The 16,359-nt window shown below is 33.6% G+C and overlaps 1 protein-coding gene across 1 annotated transcript; it reads left to right on the plus strand.

Annotated features, from left to right (window-relative positions):
- Positions 1 to 4,891: 4,891 nt before the first annotated feature.
- On the plus strand, positions 4,892 to 14,719 carry LOC123556467 (heat shock 70 kDa protein 12A-like). The gene is made up of 6 exons (XM_045347211.2): positions 4,892 to 5,024; positions 7,100 to 7,230; positions 7,454 to 7,648; positions 8,146 to 8,364; positions 8,672 to 8,825; positions 8,990 to 14,719. The coding sequence occupies exons 2-6, from the start codon at positions 7,120 to 7,122 to the stop codon at positions 10,048 to 10,050; spliced, it is 1,740 nt and encodes a 579-aa protein (XP_045203146.2). The 5' UTR covers positions 4,892 to 5,024; positions 7,100 to 7,119; the 3' UTR covers positions 10,051 to 14,719.
- The last annotated feature ends 1,640 nt before the right edge of the window (positions 14,720 to 16,359 follow it).

The following is a 16,359-nucleotide window of genomic DNA, read 5'->3' on the forward strand; positions in this document are numbered from 1 at the left end:
CACATAACATTTGTACTTAGAGGTTAACATTTGATTGCATTGTGCCAGAATGGTATAGCCAGAAGAAGTGTGCATAATCGCTGGATGCAAGACCTTTTGCGTAACTATATCTAGTGACATTAGTGTTAAAACATTTTTTTTACTTAGCGCCGAATTATATTGTCAGAAAAGATAATCATAATAACAACAAAAATATAGGGTAATTGTCTTGTTGTACCGAAGATGAACATTTGTACTTGATATTTGGGCACCATTTTTTCTTAACGCATTCATTGCTTTACATCAGAGATTTATTCGTTAACTAAATACAATGCATTTATGTAAAAAAATGAGATGTGGTCGTGAAAGGAATAAAATTACATGATTGCTTGAATAGATTATTTTGAAATTTATAACTGATATGAACAAAATGATGCTTTTAAGGAAGGTTAATTCTAAATTTCTTACAAATAATTGCAAAAAGAGTATAACTTTCTCAACTTAATTTGCCATAACATTGTCAAATACTAGTACTAGTGACATACTAGTGAAAAAGCAAATACATGTTTTACAAAAGTATTCGCCGCTGTTTGCCAATTACAAGTGATTCGAACAGTCTTCCGACCACTCACTTAAAACCGACAAATTAGTTCAATACAAAGGTGAAAAGATTTAATCAGATGTGAAAGTTACTCAAACATACACGAGTGCAGGTGCACAATGATCCTTTCATGGAAGCAACCCGTGAAAAGATTGATTTTAACATCGGTCGTAATAAATTAACTTTTAATGAAAAAAGAAACGTTTAAATCACCTTTTAATTTCAATTTCAGTTTCTGACATTGTAGACGCATGATGAATGTGTATCTACATGATAGGTCTACATGTAACTAGTATATAATCTTAAACTAAAAATGTGAAAGCAATATAGAATGTAAACCCTATGATTAATACGTTTATATAAGAAAATGATTTCCTTTACGTTTTGCAAAACTAGTAATGTGTAATAGTAATGAAGAGAACTTTCGGCATCTTACCTTTAAGTATACAAAATCCAAATTGTCCATCTATAACCAGTATAGTATGTTTTTATTTTCATGTTTGTGAAGTATAAATATTTAACATTTACATATACTGAGTAATCATTGAATGCTGGAAATGTCACAGCAGTTAGAAAGTTTATGTTTAGTCATTTGTCTGTGAGCCAAAACAAACAAAGAAAAATATCAAACAGGGAATGCCACGCACCAAAAGCGCAGCCTCCTCAAAACGAACCCCCCAGCACGCAAACGCGTGCACCACACACACACACACACACACACACACACACACTCAAAGCTTACACACCAGGACAAAACGAACAACACACACACACACACACACACACACTCAAAGCCAACACATAAGGACAAGACGAACAATAAGCATACACACACGCGCGCACACAAAGTCAACACACAAGGACAAAACGAACAAACAAAGGAACACAGTGGGGCACCGCCGTCATACATTGAATCACTTAGGCACAAATTTGAAAGAATAATAATTAACTGGAAAATATGTACAGGTTAAAGCTTCGTCTTTGCCATGAAAAAATTAGAGAGACTGTTCCCTACTTGAACCTTTCTGAAAACTTACCAAGACTGGAGTTATTGTTGATGTTTTACGTATTAACTGCAAGTACATTAAGAACTATAGCATTATGAGTGATTTTGTAAAGTAAACATGTTACAAAAGATAAAGCCAAAGGGTAAAACCTTTTTATTTCTACTTTTACACGACTTAAATTCAAAATTCGAATAAACTTTGGAAAGTTATATATTGGTATCCCCAGAACATCAGCAACCAATAACTAATAACGAAATAAATCTTCCCAAATTTGTTTCTCTACAAAGACTCAAATGTAGATCTAACTGGTATTGTTTTCTTTAAATCTGATTGCTTCAACAAAGATATAAATTAACAAAGAGTTGTACTTTTACAGTTGTGTGTAAAGCTTTCTAAATCATCGTATAAACTTTATTCTTTTCAATAAACAAATTTGAATACGAATTCGATTATTCTCGGTATTAATGTTTCCAGTTCTCAACTCGAAATCATGCACTACTGACAGGTTGTTTTGAAAAATGTGAATATCATTATGACCAAAGGCCTCTTCATGCTTAAAAGGCGCAGTAACATATTAGGTACTTTAAGCTTTTGCTCTGGTGAGTGATGTGTAAATGGTGATAGTTCTTTCAACAACGTTATTGACACGAGGGATTTAAAGGTTAATTTAAAGGAAAATTTAGAATTTATTTTCTAGTGAACTTGGTTAACAAGTTTAAACAAAATTTTTGCACTTGAATGCGTTTAAGAAGGTATCTTAATTGGCCATTTCATTAAATTACAGTTGTGTTAGAGTTCATGAGTATACATGACTTTTTGCAGGATGATTGCGCTATCTGATAACATTCAGTGGTATCATAACATTATACAATTCACTGAACAAAACAGCTCACACACCATTTGCTCTATCGCCAATGTCCTAAAAGTTACTGAATGTACTTTTTGGAATGTATACATACGTTTAGATCAATATTTTCTCAATAACATATCAACATTTGAAAAATATTAGGTATTTCAAGGATCTCAATTTATTCATTTAATAACCACACCCTATTTTTCAAAAAGTCACAAAAGTACATAAAAGTTGTGTTTTTAGAAAACAGGTGAACCCAGTTATAAGAATGCAGAGGTGAGGATCTTTAGCTTTACAAGAAAATCAAATATTATACAAAACCTAAAGATCTGTTTCGATAGGGTACGCCGACGATCTTATTTTGTTCTTCCCTCATAACGTGTAATTCTAGGTATTTTGATGTATGTTTTGTGACTTTTCACAAATGGACTGAAGTCGTAAAATGAAGAAATTTATATGATGCTACTCTTTAATTTTGTTGAAAATTTGATGTTATTAGCGACAAGTACTTTCAATCATTTTTAACGTACTGGCATTTTAACAATGGCTGGATACCTCATTTATTCAGTAAAAGTTGCCACTTCCTGAAACAATTTGCTTAAACTTTCCAGAATGGAGGTACTTCATGCTACAGACTTTAGGCAGACATAACTATGTTCTTTTTTGAAAAGAAAACTTTTTTCAAAGTAAGGGATAACTCAAATGGCCAAAATCGAAGTCTAAATATGAAATGTTTTTATTGAGCAATCTTGCTGCTCTAAACTTTTAATTGGTAACAGTGAACTTTGGAGGAGGAAAGATTTGTTTTTGAAAGAAAGAGTCTGTAAATTATTGAAAATGCGCTTCATGTAAACTTGATTTGTAAGACTTATTTCCAATGAATATGAAATTCTTTAGCGTTCATGATGAATTACATGTACTTTATGAATTGAAACTATACAATTTCTCCAACTTTAATCTCATTAAATTATATTCTGGTACTCAAGTTATAAATTATATTGACTTTTATTTAAAATCTGGAACCATCTTTATTTATATCTGACTGTATATGTGATCCCAGTGCTGGTTTTACACTAGGGGTGGGTGGGTACGCTTAGTAGCAGCTCTGGTTGGGCTCTTGCGGCATGTTGGTGACACAGTCCTCGTCATGAGAAATTCTGAGTAAAGCATGCTGTCTGTTGAATTTTATAGATCCCAAAAGAAGATTTGTAATCCAGGGTAGAGCGGACGAGAGGTACCGGCTGGATGAATGTGTTGTTGAGTTTATAGAAGTGGAAATACTTGTTTCGTGTGTTTAGGAAGTAACACATCTTAGCACACAATAGTTCCTGAAAATTATGTTTAAATACAAAATTTTCATATGTATTTCTCAATTAAAATGGGCCATACTTTTGCCAAATTGTAACTCAGAATTATGAAACCTGTCCAATGAGATCCATTCTTTATGTCAAAGTCGCTGGTGGAGTCTGAACACATTTGGCCCAGTATTTTCTGAGAAACCTGCTTACATGCAATTTAACTTTCTTAAACCGAGGGGTGAATGCAAAAGAAAACTGTGTGCTTCTTTTCTGTATGCACTTTGACCTCGTTTTCATATTCACCCGTCGATTAAACTCTGTGATGAGTTTAAAAGAGCACTTTTACAAACTTTCTATGTTAGAAATGATTCATCATTTGTATTTTTACAAAATTTCTATGTTAGAAATGATTCATAATTAGTAATTTTACAAACTTTCTCTGTTAGAAATGATTTATAATTTAGACAAAATACAATCTATAAATCCTAACCTTACCCCGACCTGTAATGCTTCTCATATTTAGACATGTAATAGTTGAAAAAAAAATCTATTTTAGTATAAGACAATACCTTTGGTACTATACACTATTCAAAACAACTCCGAATGAACGTTTTGAATTTTCAAATTCGTCATAAAAAGGTATTTTGGTGGGGCATTTTACATTATAAAATTTAACCATTTTGACGATAAGATGTATTTGTGAATAGTTCATATCTGCTCTATGCCAAACATTTGGAAAAAGTCTAAAAATAATTATTTTCCCGATTTTTACAATAGAAAAAAGCATTTTGGTCATAAAATAGACATTATTTTGATAAGAAATCAAAACCAATCTGCTACCATCATTATATATCTTTAGATTCCTGTACATTAATGTATAGTTTATGTCGGGACCTTGCAAAAAGCGACAATTCAAGAAATGAAACTGTTTAGGATTAGATGTTAATAATGCAACGTCCTTAAAAAGAAACTCTAAGGTTTAATTTGGTTTGCATTACAAATAATTCTAGGGAATTTAAGTAAGCATTCGAGGTCTCAAAATCTTCCCAGTTAAAACAGTAATAATAATAATAAATACGAAATACTAGCACGAGTCAAATTAATTTAATGGTATATGACATGGTCTACCTAATCTTGTTGATTAACTTTAAAAGAACAATACCGTGTCCTTGAATTTAGCCGGAAGTATTAAAACATAATGTTTACTCAGAACTAACTGATAAATGAGCTACTACGAAATGAACCAGGAAGGAAATTTAAAGAACCGACGAAATCGTTGTTCGGTGGTAGGTACATCTTCTTTGGTTTATATATACAAGTATTCGTTTTCAGACTTTCTAATTCCGAAATATTATCTCATTTAACGACGAAAATGCTTTCGTATTTAACAACGAAAATGTTTTCGTATTTAACAACGAAACTGCTTTCGTTTTTGAAAACGAAAACAAAAAGTGAAACGTAGAACAAATTGATATTTCTTAACAGGAATGCCAGTTTTAACAGTTCATATCATAAATAAGATAATCGAAACGTGGCATTGTACGTTTCGTAATGTAAGAGGATGTGTGATTTTGTTTTTAATACAGATGACAATATTTTCTTTTTGTTACGGGTATTATTAAATACAAAAACAACAAGTCAGACTGCTTATTTGATATATATATATGATTATTTCTTGACTCAGCCATTGATGTAGTGTGCTCTGTATGAACTGGCTCTGTACGACCGATTTATATCCAACATTTTAGCCCCCGGTAACCCATATGGGCGAATACTCCAGGATAGCGTAAGATACAGTAAATGCTCCAATTTCGAACTCCAGATTCAAATTGAATCTGGTGAATAAATTTTTATTGGAAATGGAAAAATGAGAAACGATTTTATGGGATACGAAATAATTAATTAACTTGCATATTTATCCTCATTTATTTCTTGAGGTGGCAGAGTTAATGTTTGATTCAGCCCTTTCCGTATCAAGATGTGTTGGGTATTGTTCTCAAGATCCAAGTATGAGCTTTTCATAATCATAAGCATATCCAGGGATGGTTTTATGAAATTTTCATTTTAAGATATCTTAAATATTGCAGTGTGTTCTCCCGTTTGAAATTCCATGCATTTTTTTTTTTCAAATAGAATCTAAAAATGTGAGACAACTTTTCATAGTAATCAAGATATCTTGAAGATGCAAAATGAGAAGAATCTTCGAGGGATTTCATCATGTGCTTTTCTTATGGTAGATTCAACAGTTATTAGATTTAATTTTTCATTAAATCCTATGATTCTAACAAATAATTTATTACAATTTACTGCAAGAGCCTTATTAAAGATAAGTTATTAAGCAGACTGCAAAATTTGTTAAAAAGTATTTTTACGCAGTGGGAATCAGAAATCGAAGTGTTTTCATGTCTTTTCATGATTCCGTGTATATATCGTTTTGTTTGTTTGGGAAAGTCACCAAGTGTATATTATCTACATAAATAGTGATAACTGCCTTGTAGACATAGTTTATGATTTGAAACTTATTTTGTAAGTTGTGTAAGGATCCAAATTTTTAATACTTTTAAACATTGATTAGCTCACACTTAAGGCATTCGGCGTGGCATTCTTTTCTGCACGATCCGCATTGAAATTGCACTTGTTTTTCCTCAACCCATAATCATAGATCACAATATTCTATATCGTTCAAATATGAATAGTTTACATATTCCAATAAAACAAATAATCACAATACACGATTTTAGCAAATGCAAAACTACGTACATTTATTTAGAATGAAAAAATATATAACTAAATAAATCGTCAAAAAGGCATTTATATTGATAATATTAACTCAAAAGCATTTTCAAAATCTGAGTATTTTCTTTGACCAATGACATTGTTGGATTAAATATATCTTCAATGTCGATCAAAGCCATGCGATCCTTAGTGAAATTTAAATTGTCCTTTAATAATTTCAGTGTGGTTTTAAGCAGACGCAAATTTACGATTAAATACGACACATGTGACATGTACACATTAGTTGACTAAAGAATACTCGTGTGATATACGCTGTAGTAACATATTACTGTTCCCTCTCTTGATTAATTAAGAAATAATAAGTTGTCAAGTGGGGTTTATCGTAGAATAACCCGTGTTTTGAGTTCTTATGCGTAAGAATATATCACGAAGGCCTTCGTATTTGCATTGCGGCGTAAACAACAATGCCTGTTAGGATAGGATGACAAGCGCTGCGCAATGGTAAAATGTAACTTAATCGCAAAGAGTCTATCGTATTTATTACTGTAAATATCAAAATGTAAGTCTAAAGTTAGTTAGTAGAGCAATACTTCTATATTTTTGTGTGTTTTTGGCTTAACTGAAGGTAAAGCTGGGAAAGGATCAATGGGGACGCCAAACGAAGACTACCTATTGGTTGCTGCCATCGATTTTGGAACTGCATATTCTGGATATGCATTCTCTACAAGGACTGACCACGGCAAAGACCCGCTAAAGGTACGAATCTTTATCATTGCATAAATAACGACATTAAGCACTTGTCACTCTAAACCAAATTATGCATTCTTAAGCAGTAGAAAATGTAAACATTGAAACACTTTCATTTTTCGAAAATCAAAATGCTGTTAAGATGACTAGATATTTACACTTTCTATTATTAAATCTAAGTAGCATGCTTGTTTAATACATTTGATGCCAGTCTTTTTTCTTTCCTTTTTAGGTATGTGCGAACACATGGGGTGCCGGAAACCTTATGTCATTAAAGACATCAACTTGTGTTCTATTCGACAGAAACAAGAAATTTCATTCATTCGGATTCGAAGCTGAAGATAACTACTCTGACTTTGCACTAGACGAAAAACACCAGGACTTCTACTTCTTTAGAAGATTCAAAATGAAACTTTTTGATAAGATGGTAAGCTACCTTGTCTGAAACGGAACTATATAAAACGTACATATTACACTTTGTGTTGCGCAAGTCACTTTCACAGGTTTAAGAAAATAAACTATACTTCAATACAATACTAATAAAATGAATAATGACACGTAAAACACAGAAAAATGGCAATTCTCTAACTAGCAATTGAGTGAATAATTATTTGTAAAGTTTGCAAATCGCGTATTTTACTAGCTATTGAACGAACTACAAATCGTGCATTGTAGTAGCATTAAAATGACTATGGTTTGTTTTCAAAGTCACATAATTTGTTACTTTTAACTCTGTCCGTTTCGTAAAGCATTCAGTCAATATTCCGTTCTCTGCTTAAAGTTTGGTTTAGAAACACAGCACGTTTAGATTTAACTTAAAAATGATACAAAACATCAAGGTCTCAAAAGGAATGTGTTTCGAAACGAAGCTTTAATACGGGTCTCGAGAGTCAATGGTCAAAACGTTTACTTTGTCTTCGGCAGCATCTGAGGAGAAAATTTATGTTGGAGGATGAGATGGGAAAGAAGATGTCTGCAATGGATGTATTCTCGGCTTGCATTAAATACCTTAAGGATCATCATGTAAAGAAATGCGTGCAGCAGCTACCAGACATAACGGATGATGATATCCGATGGGTGCTTACTGTTCCCGCTATTTGGAATGATGCCTCTAAACAGTTTATGAGGGAAGCCGCAGATAAGGTAAATGAAATGTTATTCCAGAATCATCTCTTAAAATGGTCCGTTTGTGAGTCAGGCATTTTGAAACTATATGACACCGTAACTGAAGCATTTGTTTGTGACGCTAAATATATAATGTGAAACTTTCGACAGAAGTTCAGACGAAAATCTTTTTTTTCCAATATTTTGCCCGAACATGATTTTTCCTACGTAAATACGTTTTATACTAACATTAAAAGCTAATTATGGTTATGAGACAAGAATCAGAAATTGAGACATTTCATGTGTTAACTACGTACACGAACATTGATACTTTTTTATATTTCAGGCGGGAATTATGGATCAGCATTTGATGATTGCGCTTGAACCAGAGGCAGCCAGCCTTTGTTGTCGGTATTTGCCTATGACAACACTTGGAGGATGTGGGAGTGGCTTTGTGCCTTTTGCTCCGGGTTCCAAGTATCTCGTATTTGATGCTGGAGGTATGTATTTACTGCTGCCTGTGCATACACATCTAAAACGTTTAAAGAAGTAGTAAATATATTTTCAGCCCCTGCAATAAATCGAATTAACTTTTAGCCATAAATGTTTAAGTGAAACTTCGATCCGCACACGTTGAATCTGAAGTTCTGTGATATTTTAACAGGTGGCACTGTCGATATCACTGTTCATGAAGTACAGCCGAGTGGTTCTTTGAAAGAACTATACAAGGCTAACGGTGGAAACTGGGGAGGCACCTACATAGACATAGCGTTCAGAAATCTCCTTGCTGATATAGTAGGAAACGATGTAATGGACGACTTCCAAGCAACTCAAATGATGGATTACATCGACCTTTTCAGAGAATTTGAGGTAAAGAAGAGAAATTTTAAAAATGAAATGACAGAGAAGATAAATTTTAAAGTACCGATTGCTCTAAATGAAGGATTTAAAAAGCAAAAAGGCAAAGATATCAAGGAACACATCAAAACAAAACCAAAGTATGATAAAAGTATCATCTGGATTGGAGACAAACTACGGATGGAAGCACACATTGCAAAGGGTCTGTTTGAAGAAGCTTGTGGAAGCGTTGCAAAGCACTTGAAGACCTTATTTGCCGAAGGCCAGGTGCACGATGTCCCTACTATTCTTATGGTTGGTGGATTTTCCGAGTCCCCCATGCTCCAAGATGTTATACGGAAGACAATGCCGGACAAAAGGATCATTATACCAGCAGACCCAGGCCTTGCGGTGCTTAAAGGGGCTGTTATTTTTGGTCATAATCCGTCTGTCATACAGGAACGGCGCTGCAGATACACATACGGAGTCAAAACATCTGTACCTTTCGAAGCGGGAGTCCATCCAGAGGCCAAGAAGTTTGTTGATGATGATGGAGAAGTTCTCTGTGCTGACATATTCGATAAGCATGTAAAGATTGGGCAGCCGGTTGAATATGGAATGAGCCAGGTCACACAGTCATACTTGCCTACTTCGAAAAGCTCAAAGGCAATGGTATTTTCATTTTATGCTTCTGACCAGGCGGATCCGACATTTGTCACGGATCCAAGTTCTACACTTGTTGGGAATCTGACTGTAGAAATTGGTGGGTCAGGCACGGATAGATCAGTGAGTGTACAAATGACATTTAGTGGAACTGAGCTTAAAGTAGAGGCAGTGGAACAACAGACTGGAAAGAAGACAAAAGCGAAGTTTGACTTCCTTGGCTAACTGCTAGGGGAAACAAAAGCTAACCTTTGATTTTATTTCAATACTGTCTAAACATATCAGTTTTATATTAAGTTTCAAGAGTCAAGTTATTTGATATCAGTCTCATATACAAACATATTATTTAAAAAATTAATCATTAAACTATTAACCGTATGGCAAATCTGCATTTTGCAATATTATATCATTATCGTGTATATAGTTGAACAATGTGTTCTGTGTTGAGATATGTTGTATTTCTTAAAGGGAATTCCTATAGTTTTTTATGCGCATCTTTCTGCGCAACCAACACTTTCTATGGAAAACTGAACTGAAGTAAACATTTGTTGAAACATGTTACAGACAATCTTAAATATGAGTAATTTTGAATGAAATAACATTTTTGATAAATTATATCAGTAATCAAATGTTGATACTGGTTTATGTTGTATTGACAAGTATCATGCCTGACAGATATCTTGCTATTTTTGTGGTTGTGTTTTTCACATCGCATTTTAGTACCAAGACAGTGTTGTTCATATAATGTAAGATAATTGACTTAGTACTGATAAGACAATATCACCTTTCAGATTATTTAGTATTCAATTATAGAAAGAATTAAGAATTTTTAAAACTGGTATCCCCCGCCGAAAGGGTTTGTGGTGAGGAATGGCAAAAAGATATACCGGCAAAAAGTTAAGTGTTGTATTCTAGCGGTCTTAACATAAAATTTAGCCTGATGACCCATACATTTTTAGCCATTTTTTATGCTCACAATACAATTATCTATACACAAGAAGAAAAAGAAAAAATTCTAGAAAGAGTTTTTTCAAAATTTTAAAAAAATATTCTTCACTATGGGTATGTTTCATTGAAAAAAGTTCACAAAAGTAAATATGAAACAATATTTTTTTTCATTTGTACCCATTATTGTAAGGACAGAGTATACAAATATGACTATGATATCAAATAAGTATATAATAAAATCTGTAAAAAGAAAAAACCGTATTGTGCTGCCTGGATGTATATTTTAGTTGGTATTTATAAAAAGGCAGAAAATTATGAAAATGTTGAAAAATCGCCGGCAGTTCCAGCAACAGTGGGTGTGTTCAAAACATTTTTTCACAAAAACAAGCCTGGTGACCTATTGTTTTTATTTGTTCATTGTTTTCAGCACAAATGTTCCTATCATATATGTGAATTTAAAAAAATTCTATGAAAGGAAAAAAACTATAGGAATTCTCTTTAAATAACATCAAAAATAGCTGCTTCGTCTATGTTCTTGAATTTCGTATAACAAATAAAGAATTATATCATTCAGAGCAAAATATGAATTATTTGATAGTGATGATCGGTAGATTTTCACTTCCATTTCTGATGTATACATTATTATTCCGGTATTATCAAGAAATTACTTCAGTACTTCTTTTCCTACTGGACATGTGCGTATCAAGACAAACTGGAATGTGGACACCTAGGGCACATAGGACGATCGATATTTCAAGGGAATCATCTCAACATGACAATTATAATGATATTAGATGCCTACAAATAATGATGATAAGACCTGACTTATTTCTCCACAACTATGCTGTGGAGGATATGCATTTGATTTTGTCTGTTGGTCCGTCCGAGTGTCCGTCAAAGAAAATTTGTATCACACATATCGCCAAAAGTGATTTACCTACCGTCATTACACTTACTGAAATGTTCTTAAACATTAGAAGATGTGCCTCTGAGATAAAGAGAGCAATATTAGCTGGTGTGATCGCCCTGTGTCTTTCGTCCGTCGTCGTCGTACGAGGTAATAAATTCACAATTCTGTCCAAGTCGAATCGCGACTTTGTCAGAATATTGGTCTTCACAAAATGTCAGACAATTTTAAATCTTGGTCAAAAGTAGATCACAAGGTCTCTAGAATCTAGATGGTCAACAAAGTTTTTTTCTATGATTTGATCATGATGTACCTTGTGTCTGATCTCAGGAATCGGCAATACTAGTATTTGTATTCAAGTTTATTATGACTTCATAAACTAAATTTCATATACATCAAATAGAAAATATTGCCTCTATAGTGCTAAGAAGGTTTTTATGACTCAGATAACCGAGGTTTAGACTTGACCCTGATTTTACAAAGACAAACCTTCTGACCTATTTTCATGAAGATCAGATATGATTACTTCCTGGTTCAATATTGCATATTTTATTTGTTTTTGGCTACGGGGTCAAAGCTGCTGCTCCCATTATAGATAGAAAAACATAATTTGGTGCAACGGTAAATAGGGGAAATCATAACCTTGTCAAGAAAATTAAATTTTCTCTTTAGAAATGTTTTACTCTCAAATAAACGATTGTTAAGCATCTCAAAAGTGATATTTTATGTTATTTTCACACAACTTTAGACCATCTAAACTTAAATCTATTTTATCAGAACACAATTTTGTTATTTAGAATGCCTTGCAAACTTACCTTTCATGAAAATATTATTGTCAAGCCCAAAATACCTTACTGAAACAGTTAAAAGGTTATACATGTATATAATAATTATAAACAATCAAAGGGAGATAATTCACTTCCAATATGTGTTACTTTATTCTGACAAACTGGCAACAAAACAAAGTTATAAGATATGTACAGCACACAATGGACTACTATCTGACCCATAAAATGCCTAAATAATGAAACCCGAAACTGAATGCTTAAAATATATAACTAAAACTTTGTACCGTGACTTCCAACTGGACCACAGAAACAACACCTTTTACTGGCATACAGACACTAAATAGGAAAGGGGTGCGAAAAAATTGTTTTGTTTTTTTTTCATTTTGCTCTTGTCAGCTATTTTTCTTATTTTCTTTGCATTTTTTGCTGAAATCACATGACAGATCAGATCTATGCTTGACAAGTAGGTAGCATTTTCATAACGAAAAAAAAAAATAATAAAAGAAAAACATAAAAAAAATTTGCAGTTTGTGTGTTTGGCTGAAAATATTTCTATTGTATCAAAATTATCCCCATATTTCTTCGGATTTCAATTCACCACAGACAATATTCCGCAAGAAAATGCAAGTTACAGACATTTCAAATGAGTCCCGAGTGCTGTGGCCATTGGAAATATGTCAATTTTATATAGAATAAAGAAGAACAACTATTTAAAATGTTTTGTAACCTATAAGATAGCATTGGTAAAAATTGAAATGTGACCAGAGTAAGGTGGAAATGGGCTACTTTGACTAGAATTTGATAGGAAATGATATGTTTATTGCAATTTTGTTGTAAATGAGGATGAAACCCAGAATATCACATTTTTACTGTTTTGACTGTGTTTTTGTTTTCAAACACTGGATATGTATAGTCTAAAGATCGCTAATTTCTGGTAATTTCTGGTAATCAGAGGTAAAAATGGACATATTTAACAGTTTAAATGTGAAATTTGCATGCAGAACAGAGTAAAAAAATGACAAAGCAGGACAAAAAAAATCTACAGTTAGGGTAACTGCTTGAAAATTATGTCGCAACAGCTATTTTTAGCAAAATCTGATGAGTTGTCTTATGTTACTGGATAAAAAACTTTAAAAAAGTATGAAATGTTCAATGTTATTCCTGCATCCAATAAGGTTTTGAGCAACTGAGTCAGTTAAAAAAACAACAGAAGATTCTCTTGATTACTGATATTAAACTTTTTCCTATACACATGTAGTTTGATTTTTAAGTAAAATTTGTACAATAAAATTACGAATAGTTTTACTAGCCCACAGTCTGTGATTGCGTATAGAACACAGGCTGACAATTAAACTGAAACTGAATAATTCGATTAAACGCCTGTTTTTATACACAAGTTAAAGCATACCAAAAGTTCCTTCTAGGGCACATCTATATAAATATATAATGATCATCTTGTAAAATTTTGGTTGCAATGTCTGTTTTATACGGATAGCTCAGTGGTTTGCACACTGGCCTTCCAATCCTGAGGTCGGGGGTTCGATCCCCGGCAGCTACTTGGGAATTTTCAGAAACGCTTTTAAGTGTTTCACACCCAACTAGAGGTGTACTGGTCAGGAACCCAGGCAATCCTTGCGTGTATCAGTGCTATACACTGGGCACGTTAAAGAACCATGCTGTCTATTCGCAACGAGCTAGGCTAAGTTAGCCGGACAAGTCTGTATCTGATTTCTGATCTCTCTGTCATGGGGGCTTTGTCTCACTCTGTCCCTCTAGTCAGATCGCTCTGTGTCTGTACTAGTAGAGGATGAATTATGCGCCCTGTGTGGCTGCATTTGAACTATGTAAAGCGCCTTTGAACGTGAAATTGATCATGAAAAGGGCGCTATATAAATCTGGTATAATAATAATAATAATAATAATAATAAATAATAATATACTGCCAAAAATGTCAAGTAGGTATTTACGCTAGTTATTATTTAACATAAATTGTTAAATCCAACAACAAATTAAATCTGTTACCACTTTCAGTTGAGTAAATACGGCAATAAGACATTGACCTGGTCAATCCGTTATGATTCGATGCGTGAATTTGTTACACATAATTAGAGGGTCGCAATGGGGTTTGTTTTCACATATTAACCATGCATTTGAAGATAACGATAATATTTAGTTGTTTACATGTAAATTTGTTTGTACATATGTTATGTTCTTCAAGAATGGAGGAAATAAAAAATATCAGTCAACCATCCTCGGATTTAGTAATATGTAATCCATGGACGCGTTCAGTCAGAGAGTAGCCTCAATTAGGAAAGAATAGTTTTAACGTCAGAGGTTATTTCTAAGGTCACGGAGTTTGACTGGCCAGCTTGTAATGACAACAGCTTTCGATATCAGTAGCTCAGTCAAGTGTGACTAAACAAACTATAATATTACTTCTCAAGAGAAGGAATAATAATGGTTTATTCAATGGCGTTGTAAATAATAATAATAATAATTATTATTATTATAACAATATTTATAATGAAAATACTAATAATAACAACCTTATTGTAACAAACAGTAATGACCGCACCCCTCCCCTTGAGGTCATTTACCCCTATTGCAAATATCAGTGCTTAAAGCATCACATATTATTAACGTAACGTCCAGGTACGACATGCAATAATTACTTTAATCACATGTTTGACGTCACGGGAGTGTAATAAAGCCATTAAATAAAAATGATAATGTAGGGATAACGCATGTTTTTTTCGTGTTATAACATCTTCAGAATCCCTCGGGAATCGTTTGTACACTCGCCCGAGGGAATGGTTGGTACCCGAGCCCGATAGGGCGAGGGTACCAACGATTCCCGAGGGATTCTGAAGATGTTACAACACGAAAAGAACATGCGTTAACGCTATTCTAGCATAAAATGCGTAAAAATCTGGTAAATGAATATATTGTCCCTCAACGTCATTAAATTTCCATGAAATGCGCGGTAAAGTCTACGTTTTTTCCCGTTGACGTCATTTCCTTTTGAATTACCCGTTTTGGGGCCGTAATACGTTTACGTTTTGCAACGGAACGCGCATATATAAAAAGGTGTTATAACAGCACGTGAGCGCGAGAATCTCTCTGTTAACACACGTTTTCTCTCCTGCTAAAACACCACCGAAAAGCATGCCATGAATATACTACCACTTTAGATTCCCTACAGTTTGCCGTGTTGTAGTGATGAATATAGCCAGTCTATCTCTCTGATCCGTGAAATTCCGTGCAGAGCATGGTTGCAAATTGTCTAGATACATGTACACTGCTGACTAGTGTACAAATTAAACAAACTACAGCTTATGCGGTCTCAATCAAATCGAGTCGGCAATATTTACTATAAGCCTTGTCCTCGGTGCTTCCGAGGGAGCTACTTTTCAGATTTTGTTAATATCAAATGTATATTATGTTATTATCAAGTTATTAAGCATATAGCTATTTCAAGAATTTTACAAAAACAGTTGATAATTTTAGGTTTTATTTATCAATTGCATCCTTACATCTTTTAACGAAGTTTCAGCAAATAACGTTTTATTTACACTACAGTATGTTCTTTCATTTTATGCCCCGAAGGTGAGCATATTTAAATCGCATTGTCCGTCCGTCCGCCCGACCGTAACTTTGTTAATTCTTGTCCGGGCTGTAACTCTGCCATCCATGAAGGAATTTTGAAAGAGTTTGGCATAAATATTAACCTCAATGAATCGACGTTTCGTGTGTAATACTCAGATCCCTACAAGGTCACAGTCAAACTTAGAAGTCAAACGTTAATTGGGTCTGTTTCGTGTCCGGTTCGTAACTTTGCCATTTATCAGGAAGATTTGAAATTACTTAGCATACATGTTGACCTTAATGAGA

The sequence above is a fragment of the Mercenaria mercenaria genome, chromosome 5 (genome assembly GCF_021730395.1).
Source record: "Mercenaria mercenaria strain notata chromosome 5, MADL_Memer_1, whole genome shotgun sequence".
NCBI lineage: Eukaryota > Metazoa > Mollusca > Bivalvia > Venerida > Veneridae > Mercenaria > Mercenaria mercenaria.

What these genes read in the sequence shown, in the direction of transcription:
- LOC123556467 (XM_045347211.2), top strand. Translation starts at nt 7,120, where the DNA reads ATGGGGACGCCAAACGAAGACTACCTATTGGTTGCTGCCATCGATTTT. An exon ending in TGAAACTTTTTGATAAGATG is followed by an intron (nt 7,649 to 8,145) that starts GTAAGCTACCTT and finishes TGTCTTCGGCAG; the next exon opens with CATCTGAGGAGAAAATTTAT. An exon ending in TCTCGTATTTGATGCTGGAG is followed by an intron (nt 8,826 to 8,989) that starts GTATGTATTTAC and finishes ATATTTTAACAG; the next exon opens with GTGGCACTGTCGATATCACT.